At 39.3% G+C, this 10,828-nt stretch overlaps 1 protein-coding gene across 3 annotated transcripts; it reads right to left on the bottom strand.

Moving 5' to 3' along the window:
- Positions 1 to 249: 249 nt before the first annotated feature.
- Positions 250 to 4,650, bottom strand: LOC133726378 (polypyrimidine tract-binding protein homolog 1). 3 transcript variants are annotated; one of them, XM_062153908.1, is made up of 10 exons: positions 4,328 to 4,648; positions 3,633 to 3,842; positions 3,143 to 3,205; positions 2,987 to 3,060; positions 2,779 to 2,874; positions 1,722 to 1,779; positions 1,524 to 1,628; positions 1,354 to 1,435; positions 1,135 to 1,247; positions 250 to 927 (listed from the first exon to the last, which is right to left on the bottom strand). In XM_062153908.1, the coding sequence occupies exons 1-10, from the start codon at positions 4,508 to 4,510 to the stop codon at positions 481 to 483; spliced, it is 1,431 nt and encodes a 476-aa protein (XP_062009892.1). In that variant the 5' UTR covers positions 4,511 to 4,648; the 3' UTR covers positions 250 to 480. The 3 variants fall into 3 exon arrangements, with proteins under 3 accessions (XP_062009892.1, XP_062009893.1, XP_062009894.1); XM_062153909.1 differs by lacking the exon at positions 4,328 to 4,648 and adding an exon at positions 3,352 to 3,409 and having other exon boundaries at positions 3,633 to 3,782; XM_062153910.1 differs by having other exon boundaries at positions 784 to 927; positions 1,182 to 1,247; positions 4,328 to 4,650.
- Positions 4,651 to 10,828: the final 6,178 nt, after the last annotated feature.

The raw sequence follows: 10,828 nt of genomic DNA, 5'->3' as shown, positions 1-10,828 counted from the left end.
CACTTGTAATGTATTCCTATAAATACCCTCTTGTATGAGATGAATAAACACACATGAATCTCCATTCTCTCTGCAATATTACTCTCTCTACATTCCTGTTAATTTACGTTTTTCCTCAAACAGCTTCGTACCAAAAATTGAAAAGAGCGTGCCCATAACAATCAGAAATTTAGTTTGGTATGGACCATATTGTAAGATATAAAGTTATAAACAAGAGAACCGGTTATATAATGGCAATAGGGTGAGGTGTGAGAAGCTTCCAACATAAACTGGGTTATATTTGTAAAGTATTGATAAAAAATAAATGTCATAATCAAGACTTAAATCACAAGAGCTTCTAGTCAAAGCAGGGCACTGCAAATTGAATTTGGAGTGTCAGATTCTTTCCAATTCCCGACAAATTCCAACCAAAAACTCAAAAGATAGGGCCGGCAATAACCAGCATAGGTTTAAAAGGAAGAGAAAAATACATCCTATTATTTAGGATTGGCCGTAATAAGAAGGTGAAGCACCAGGAGGTCGAACGCCTGGGGGTGAAGCAGCACCTGGTCGCACATGCGATGGAGCACCTGGCTGATGCATTCCCCTTGGATCCACACCTGAAGTAATTGGAGGTGATGAACCCGCAGGCATTGGTGCAGAGGAATATACCGGACCACCTGATGATGTAGGAAATGTCTGACCAGGAAAGGTGCTAGGAACCGAAACAAACGATGATCGGCCTGCTTGCATGTTTGGATCCCATGATGGCACTTGTCCAGGAGGACCTTGACCCGGTCCAGCTGCTGCAGCACTGTATTCATTTCCATGGTACACTGGAGCAGCCTGAGCATTCTGCCAGGCTGCAGGAGCTGCAGGGTAGCCAGATTGCACCGCAAGCAAACTAGCATCTGGGATTGTATAATCTCTACTTTTGTCACTGTAAGCCTGCAAATAAGTATAAACAAAACCAATCAAAATCTTATGCAAGATTTCTTAAACATGTTCATATAATCAGATGGAAAATTAAGTGTCAAGAAGCATACATTTAAGGACCAAATCGTTTTTCGACCAACAGATCCACAGGATGTCTTTACAATTTTCCTCTCATTTTTAATCTCATTAACATTTTACTCTAAAGCATATATTTTATACCTTTACATTGAGATCAGTATGACGAGAGTATGATAGATGAAGCTTACAATAGCCACCATCATATATGCAGTGCCCCTCTAGAGCTTCTCTGGCAACAGCTGCGGTAGCAATATCTGCAAATAAGGACTCACACTTGAATGACAAGTAGACAACTGAATCTCTCATATAAATGACAGATGAAAAGTGCTTTCTGTTAGGTCACATGTCAAAGGGAAATACCAGGGTACTGAACTAATGCCTGTGTTTGACCATTCTTCTCGAATATAGCAATTTTTTGTACTGTGCCAAACGCTGAAAATACCTATAACATGGAAAGCAACAATGTCATATCTCTAACATCATCTTAGTACATTCAGCGCTTGAAATACACAAAAGGAATAAGCCCTAACCGTGTGAAGAACATCCACAGTGACAGCATACTGCATATTTTCAATGGAAGCCAGAAGCACATTACTCTCCATCTCTTTCTTCTTTCCATCAGGACCTACTGCAGGCTGGAGATAACAGCTAATTAGAGAACGCTTCGGCTTAGGTGCTAGTGCCCAATACCAGAAATTACAGTAAATATTCTTTAAACAATAATATACCTGCACAACTCCCTCTATTGCAGTAGGATTTACAGGAAGGTATGGATTTGTATAATCCCTGCAGTATCAACCACAAACAAAACTCACACATTATGCCAAGTTATACAATCAAACTGCCTCATAGAGTAGAAACACATCATAAGATAATATTGAGGAAAAAAAAGGGGGCTTAAATTTGAATTGCAAAAGGAAAAGAAAAAATCCTATGAATTTAATTACAAAAGCAATACAATTGGATAATTCCACAAGGAAACTCTCTTATGATGATTTAATTAACTCACACAGACAAAAGACAATATGTTTTGATTGTTTTCAAATATATTATATCCTTTAAAAAGAAAAGAATTTTATAGGCAACAACTATTTCACCAATCAAGTCTGAAAACTCAATCCAGCATGATTTAGAACGTACACATGACAAATATTCTTGTCAACTTTCACTGAGCAGACTGACAGCAGAGATGCCATGTTAAAGTTTACAGCCTCTTAAAGCAAGTAAGAAACAAACATCCAATACAGACTGACACACATAAGTAAAGCAAAGAGGTTTTATTTTTGACTTTTTTATCCCCAGAAGAAGACAATGACAATTCCGTTAGGCATTTACAATATGTTCCAGCTGATACCTAGAAGTATATTTTGCCAACGGTAATATGAAAAATGTCCATATGCTGACGAGAAGACGGAAAAGACATGTCAAAAACATGTATGGGAAGAAAATCTAAAGTATCTAATTGACATAACAAAATGATAGCAGAAGCAATTGTTACAATCAGCACAACAATAACAAATAAGCAACTCTACAATAAAATAACAAACGCATTAAACGACTGCATAAGATCAAGGAATTACTAAATGTCCATGACAAGACATCTGTGTTCTGGTTACCAGGCGCACTAACCCCTAGATGACAAAAAACACACACACCAATTAGCAGTTCATATAACATGCAATAACAGTAGCAAAAGAGTCGAGAGATAACCACAACCAAGAAAGGAAACACCAAGACAGAAAGCGATACCAAAACAGATTATAAATGTCTTTGCTCTTCTATTACCTGCTTCTGTGTGACTGGAACTTGATGTTCAGATCAGTGTGTGCAGAATACGAGATACGCAAGTGGCATGAACCGACATGCTCAGGAAGCAAGTACCTATAGGTAAATGATAACATCACAAAGTTAACAACTCTGCAAGCTATTCCAAAGATATGGAAATCAATAAGGGAAAATATGACGGGAGGATGAAGAAATGGACAGTGCATACCTGGGTATACTTCTTCCATCCAAGGCATTCCTAGCCGCAGATGCAGTGTCAGCATCACTGAACTGAATCAATGCCTGCATAATCATTACAAAGGAATAAGAATGACAGACCAAGAGTCCAAGATATTTGCAGTACTAAGAAAGTTCTTGTGCAGACCTGGAAGCCTGCAGCCTTTTCGAAAGTAGCAATCTTGTGCACAAACCCAAAAGCAGAAAACACCTGAAAACAAAGGAAGTCATAGTTCATCACGAACACATCATATGGGCACTGAAGTGAAATAACACAAGATCATAAAAACCCCCGATGAAAATACCATGGGACAACAAAAAAATTCAAACAGATGAGTTATAAGTGCAGAATGACACCTGTGCATATATGCGTGACCATAGAAAGGAGAATGACGTACAAGATAATAATTCCAAACTGCCTCCAAGAAAAGAATTTAAATAAGAGACATCACCATATGTGATTCAACCAATTCAATAAAAAAGACATAAGAAGAACAATTATAACTTGACAGATTATCCAGAATACCCATGATTTAGATTCAGCATCTTGTGCTTCTCTACACTAGGTTGATACAAGATTTGCAATATCTTACAAGACAGAGCCAAAACATGATAACGCAGAACCAAAAAGCACTTACCAAGTGAATGACATCAATGCTCACATCACCAGCTTCCACACCCTCGATGGTTACCAGCAACACATTCCCAGGAACATCTCCAGGGCTTTTGTTGTTCACAATTTCGTGTCTATTTGAATACTGGATGTAAACTGTTTTACCCCGGACCTGAGCAGGCTCTGACGATGAAGCATAATATGAAACCATGTTTATGGCCTGGTTTAGGTCTGCCTGCAAAAGTAATTATCGCCTTCAGGAACATATAGCCATAACAATAAAATTACACAACTAGCCGCCACAGAATATACTATTGAACTTCATATTGAACTTCCCCATCACAGCATAAAATATCCTATAACAAGCTTTCCCTGCTTTACAGAATTACTTTCGGAAAGTGGGGGTTCTTAAATTTACATGAACTCTGAAAAAACTAGAGCCATAGAGATCAGGCAAGATAACATATACCAATCAAAATAGAATTCAAACACGGCATTAGAGTCTGCTGTGCAGAAGCACCAGAATTCAAACAAGGCATACCAGATAACCACAAATACAAACTAGGACCTAATTGTTGCAATTCAACACCTAACCCTTTCAGCTGAATAATGTCTTTCATATACAGGCTTCAATTTCACCAATGGAAACTCTAATGCAGAATAGCCCTAATAAATTGAGCGCAAATTCAATTGGATGGCAAAAAGTAAAGAGGGACATACGAATTCGACGAAGGCCTGGTTGCGATTGGCGCCGACGTTGCACTTGGTATTGACGATCTTCCCAAAATGCTTGCAGAGCTCGATGAGCTCCTCCTCGGCGCACTCCCAGGGGAGATTGCGGAGGTGGAGCACCTTCGACGGCGTCTGCGTGTACCTGAACTGCGGCGTCCCCGAGGTCGACATAGAAGATTGGGCGGTGGCCTGAGATTGAGATTGATGGATTGGGGTTAGGGTTAGGGTTTGGGTGAAAGAGAGAGAGTGGTTGTGGATAATTTTTGCGTCAAAATGTGGGTTCCGGGGCTTTTTAGCTCGATTGGACAGGGCACATTGTGGGGTGATGATGTAAATGGGCTTCTTTTTTTTTTTCTTTTTTTTGTAAAATAAAAAATAACAACTCTATTAATAATAATCCTCACCCTTAATTATGGCCTCAAATTTTGATTGCCTCATCTTTTATTACTCGATCTTCCAATCCAAAACATCTGAAACTATTCTTTTAACGAATTCAAAGGGATTCCAGCAACATATCAAGATCGAAAACCAACCCTTTAATTAATTTTGGTAGAGGAGAAACCTACTCATAAAAGAGCAATATCATGTGATTTTGATTCATTCTTCTTCTCATAGTTGAAGATAGAGATAAAAAGTAGAGTAACAGATTGTTGTATGTCATGTTCAATGGTGTTTTGGTAAAAATAAGGATATCTACTTAGCTTTTCAAGTATTCTAAAAAGAAAATTAGAGGTGTACTAAGTATGGAAGGTCCAAATAGCAAATTTGGAGATTCAACTAGAACTACCCATTTCGCATAGGCAATTTCATTTAAAAAAAAAAAAAAAAAAGTTGCTATCGAGGCATGACTGAATCTATCCACGCACGCAAGACTTAAAAGAAAGTGCAACGACAGCCTCAGACATTCTCCTTCCAACCAATTGATCAAGAAGAGGGAAATTCCTCCACTTTCCATAAGCAACCCGACTCGGACAGGCATAGGGAGATCCTGATAGTAACTAAGCAACCACACTTGTAAGTTTCCTTGAAAAGACTTCTATAGCTTCAAATCCAACTTCCCCACACTGAAACGCAATATGAGCTGCTAGCTGTACCGGATACTGATAGCAAACCGCTCAACAATGCAAGCAAGGTAATGGTTGGCACTCATCAACCCAAGGACAAATACTGCAATGCTGAAGCTAACAACAGTACTACTAGCTGAAATCGATCTCGATCATAAACATTCATCTTGTTTCCGGGCTTCGTTATATTCATCCCAACATTTAATTTTGTCTTTATCTTTGTAAGCTGCTCGTACACATTCCTCAAAATATCTAATCACCACACTACTGTATTCTTTGAGACCATTATGCCTATTACCAAGAGCAATGTAATATCCTCGGTCGGTCAAAATCTCCAATGCTTAACCACCTTTAAGAAACTCTAGTTGCTCCACTGATGAAACACATTTAACAACTTTGACAAGATACAGGCATGTCGATCAGTTTTTCTAATTTGCTGAACTTATATGCATCTATAAGTTGTGATGATCTCCATATAGGTAGACTATCGGAGTGCAAAGGCCTGCACAAACCTGCGTTAAGATGGATCTCCGGATTTATGGGAAGCTTGTGTACGTTGTTGCTCTGGATATTTGTATACAAATATACAAAACTGAGCTAAGCAAAAAGGAAGTTAGGCGGCTGGGATAGTTTGAGTACACTGAAAATAGTGAAATTGAACCGAATGCCACTGTTGGGAGGAGGCTGAAAATCCAAGCATAAACCATTTCCAAATTTTGCGAAATGTTCCACAGATATGGCAATATAATAGAGGTAAAATGATATAACCAGAAAAATAACAAAGTTACATATGAATCAACTCCGATTTGGCGTAGCATAATCACACCATGCAATAGTACCTAAAAGGGTCTATGATACAAACAACAAACATTACAGGACTATGACACACAGAGGGGATCTACCAAATCATGTGATACATCCGTACCCAAAGCGTATGCTACAAACAACCACCACTATCTACGCATATGGTATAAATTACAGCCATCATAGGATTATAACTTGAGCATCCGTCATTACTTCCTTCAGCCTTTTTTCGGACAACTACACTACCTCTTTGTTTCCACCAAAAATACTGCAAATCCACAACATCAACTCCGTCCTCTATGTGCAGGAAAATTTTCTCTTCATTGTCATCGCTGCCCTCATTCTCATACCCCTCCCTGTAATAACAACAGTTGATTTCGATCCAGCTTCCACCACCGTTGTAATATTTTCCATATGGATCAATCACCAATACCTCGAGGTTTGTTGCAATTTTAAGAATGCAAATTTCCAACTCTATCTCGATCTACTTACCCTGGAACCCCTGCATCTTAAATCTTCTCAAATGGTCATGTGAAAATCCAGAAAGATTCCTTACATCTCCTTGATAGCTTGTTGCTCGTACCTACAATATAAAAGAGTTCTAGTATAGTTATATTGGTGCAGAGGGGTCATGGTTATATTGGAGCTTCTCCGAGTAGGGATTAGGTCCCAATACCAGCCCGTATATCATCGTTCACATATTTCTATAGCAACAATATGTTTAACAAATAATTCTTGTTTTTGCTTAACAAATTCTTAGGTTCAACCCCCTAGATGAGCATATTCACTCACCATTGTGATTATACCAGTTGTTAATGTTAAAATAACTAGATCATCTTTCCAGAAAATCTATCAAGTAGGAGATTGTTTAACCCTTCAATTCGGGTGGCCAATTAGATAGTTTTTTTTTTTTTTTTTGCAGAGATTAATGCAAACCGAAAATATGATTAAGTCTACACCTACTCATTCACAAAGGGAGCGAACCTAAGCATTGTCAAAAAAATAAAGTTAAACCTCACAACTAATTTTCGGTAATTAAAATTAAGTCCAGAAAAGAGGCCTTAAGAAAACTGAAATAAGTAGTCCTCATACATTAATCAACAAAAGCAATAAAGTCAGATCACAAAAGCAGCAAACCTCTCACCACATCAAAAAGAACAATCAATATTTCGAGGAACCGTATTACTAACCGTTATTATAAACTCTTCCAAAAGAGGTGCAGCCTTGAGAATATTCAGAACACCCCCAAGGTTAAAGTTTCCCATGAAGAGATCCAAGTTCACTTGTTTCAGGTTTGTCAATGTCAAAACAGTTTGAGGTATATCTTCCTGCACGCAAACATTGATTTCCAAAGGGTTAAAATTAATGCAAAATAAAACCGGCATGCAATAGAAATAAGGGGCCGTGACCACTTACCCAATTTCAGCTTAAAAATTGCCCACTTACTAGTTTTTTAACCCCATTTACTCAATCTAACAACTACTGACAGTTTTGCCCTCATTAATCAAATTGAAACTCATCGTCTCTCTCCTCTCAGAATCTCTCTCCTCCCGGACTCTCTCTGGCCGGCCTCCATCCCCGTCGCTACTGGCTCTACCGCCATCGCCGTGGAGCAAGAAAGAATGGGTCCTCCCGGAAATCGACGAAAACGACATCGTCAGCGCCTCCTGGAGATCGAACTCGCTCCTCCGCCGCCTTCTCCATAGCCGGCATCGTCAGTGCCTCCTGGAGATCGAACTCGCTCCTCCGCCGCCATCTCCATAGCCGGCACCGTCACCGCCTCCTAGAGATCGACATCGTCAGCGCCTCCTGGAGATCGAACTCGCTCCTCCGCCGCCTTCTCCACAGCCGGCACCGTCAGCCCCTCCTGTTGATCGACATCGTCAGCACCTCTTGGAGATCGAACTCGCTCCTCCCAAGGCTTCGCCTTAGAGAATCCAGAGCCTCGATCAGAAGAGACCCCAATTGCCGGTCTCACATTCCGGTGGGTGCCCAGAGCACTTTTTTTTTTTTTGGGTATACTGTGAGCTCCGAGAATGGGGAAGGAAAAAAAGAAAAGAAAAAAAAAGTAAACATGTACAATTGAACATATAAATTGATCAATTGTGTCTGTAGTGTATTCATTTTGATTTTGGGAGTTTATGCAATTCACTTTAGGGCAATAGTATGATTATTGGGGACAGTAATATGATTATTGAGAGGCAATAATATGATTAGTGCGAGGCAATAATATGATTATTGAGAGGCAATAATATAGTTACTGGGTATTATTAGGGAGCAATAAATTCAGACGCCGAAATCCGGTCACTAGTCCGGTAGCCGGATTCGGGATTCCGGTGACCTTTCGCCGGATTCCGGCCACTGGAGTCAGTCACCGGAGTCCCCGGCCGGCCACTAGTCACCGGAGTCCGACAAGGTCGATGACTTCTCCAACTAAGTGACAAAGAAGGAGAGGGCAAAATTGTCCCAAAAATAAATAAAAAAGAATAAAACAATACTTAATTGGGTATTAGGGAAATAATCTCTTAGAGTGTTTGGGTAAGTAGACAATTTTTAAGCTAAAATTGGGTAAATGATCATTTCCCCTAGAAATAAAGCTTCACCCACATTATAATAGCTTTGCAGATGAAGAGTCTCAAGCCCAGGACACAAGGCAAGTTGGGTGAGCGCATAAGACATTGCTCCTTCAGAATATCCCTCAAAATAACATCTCACTAGTTGTGGAGTTCTCATGCAAGAAATTACCGAATGTAATCCACGATATTCTAAAGAAGAAAGGTTTACTGCATCTATCTCTACTCTTTTTAAACCAAAACAGGTGAGAACTTTAAGATCATTCAGACGAAGTGATGGACCAACAATCAGATATGAGCCCTCTCTGCAATAGCTGAAGGTCAAGCTTTTGAGGAGCGAACAAACAGAGAACGGATGTGCCAAGAAAACTGGATCGACAATAACCTTATTTAGACAGAGAGTTGTTAGCTGAATGAACCTGTCGAAATCAGTAGGAGGTTTTAAAATGCTTCTCTGCAACGACAAATGCCTTAGAGTTGATGCATTCAATTCTGAAAGGACCCAGTGGGGAAAAACATAAACATTTTCTGTATCCAAAACGCCAATGCGGCTTGATAACTGAACATCGAGTACTTCAGCTCCCTTTGTAATAGCAAAACACGAACCCATTCATCAAGGATGACCGTAGAGTCTGCATCGAAAGAGTATGCCACTTTGAAAGAGTACCTTCTTACGATTGTAGAGCAGCAATATTTCATTCACACGTCTCACAAACACAGAGCTTTGTCTCTCGAGTTGACGCATATTAAATTTGTATGCTCCACATTCTTTAACGAGCTGAGCATAATTGTGTCCAAAAAATTTTAGAATGTCAAACTCAAGATTGGGCGTTGTCAGTATTGGATGCTTCCAAAGGTGTCTCCACTGCTGGGATAACATGCAATGATGCAAGTATCCACAACATCTTTTATTGGTAAAAATGAAAGTATGTGTGACAAAATACAAGACGGTAACTTATCAATTGAAGCCTTATTCTCGCCCTCAACCTGAAAACATAGAAGAAAAGAAAAATACGGTAGGGAATTATTCTTCATTCATATAGAATATAAGAGTAATTGGAAGGCTGCTACGGTAGTCATGGTACATGTTGCAAATATAGGTCGGTCCTTATAGTTGCCAATTTACATCGAGTAACTAAAAGTAAGGCAAATTTTTTATTGACATAGTATGTTCATTTTTTTTTTTTTTTTGAGACAGAAACTGAATTTTATTAGAGGTAAAAACTTCACAAGAGAAACAACTACAAAGTTGAAGATATATGTTCAGCTAGATTTTACCTTAGCTATTATTCCACAGCTGTCCATAGCTGAACAGCAATAAGAAAGTTGAATTCTGTCTACCTTGCAATCAAACATAAAATCGTCATCAGCAAACCTGTAACATGTGTCACACATGATTCAATCAAACAAACAAAGCATATAAGTGCTAAGCGGGGAATATATATATATATATATATATATACACACACACAGAGAAAGCTCCAGCAATGGCAAGAAGTATTTTGCTTCTCTAACCCTTGGGCAGTCTTCAAGATTAATCATGATTCCGAAATGTTTTCTTCTCCCAAATTTTTTTCTGTGGATCAAACTTGATTGGTAGGTTCATCTTCTGCCTCCTAATCAAAATCAAAAGTGGTGTCGACTATTCAAAATCATGTTGACCATAGAATGCTTTCTTTTTTTTTTTTTTTTTTTTTTTTAAAAGGAGGTACTGGGAAGGACCACAAGGAGGCACGCAATGGCCTTTTTTACCCGAAGTCCAGCACAGTGCCGCGCCAAAGACGCAGCGACACCCCCCCTCCGGGCATCGAGTACACCAAATAGGTGGGCTTGCCCTCCCCGCATAGTCTTTTCCATACACAAGGCTCGAACTTGAGACCTCTGCCTCAAGTCCCTCAACTTGCTTAAGGAGCACAGTCAACTTGCCAACTGAACTGGACCATAGAATGCTTTCTTCTACTTTCCCTATTTGTTTACTTTGCTTTTTTTCTTTTTTTTTGGGTCTGAAAACTCTTGTCCGAGTGTCTCTTTTAGAAACAACTCCGTAC

Source organism: Rosa rugosa, chromosome 1, assembly GCF_958449725.1.
Source record: "Rosa rugosa chromosome 1, drRosRugo1.1, whole genome shotgun sequence".
NCBI classification, from domain to species: domain Eukaryota; kingdom Viridiplantae; phylum Streptophyta; class Magnoliopsida; order Rosales; family Rosaceae; genus Rosa; species Rosa rugosa.
This window is presented reverse-complemented; position numbering and strand designations above follow the sequence as displayed.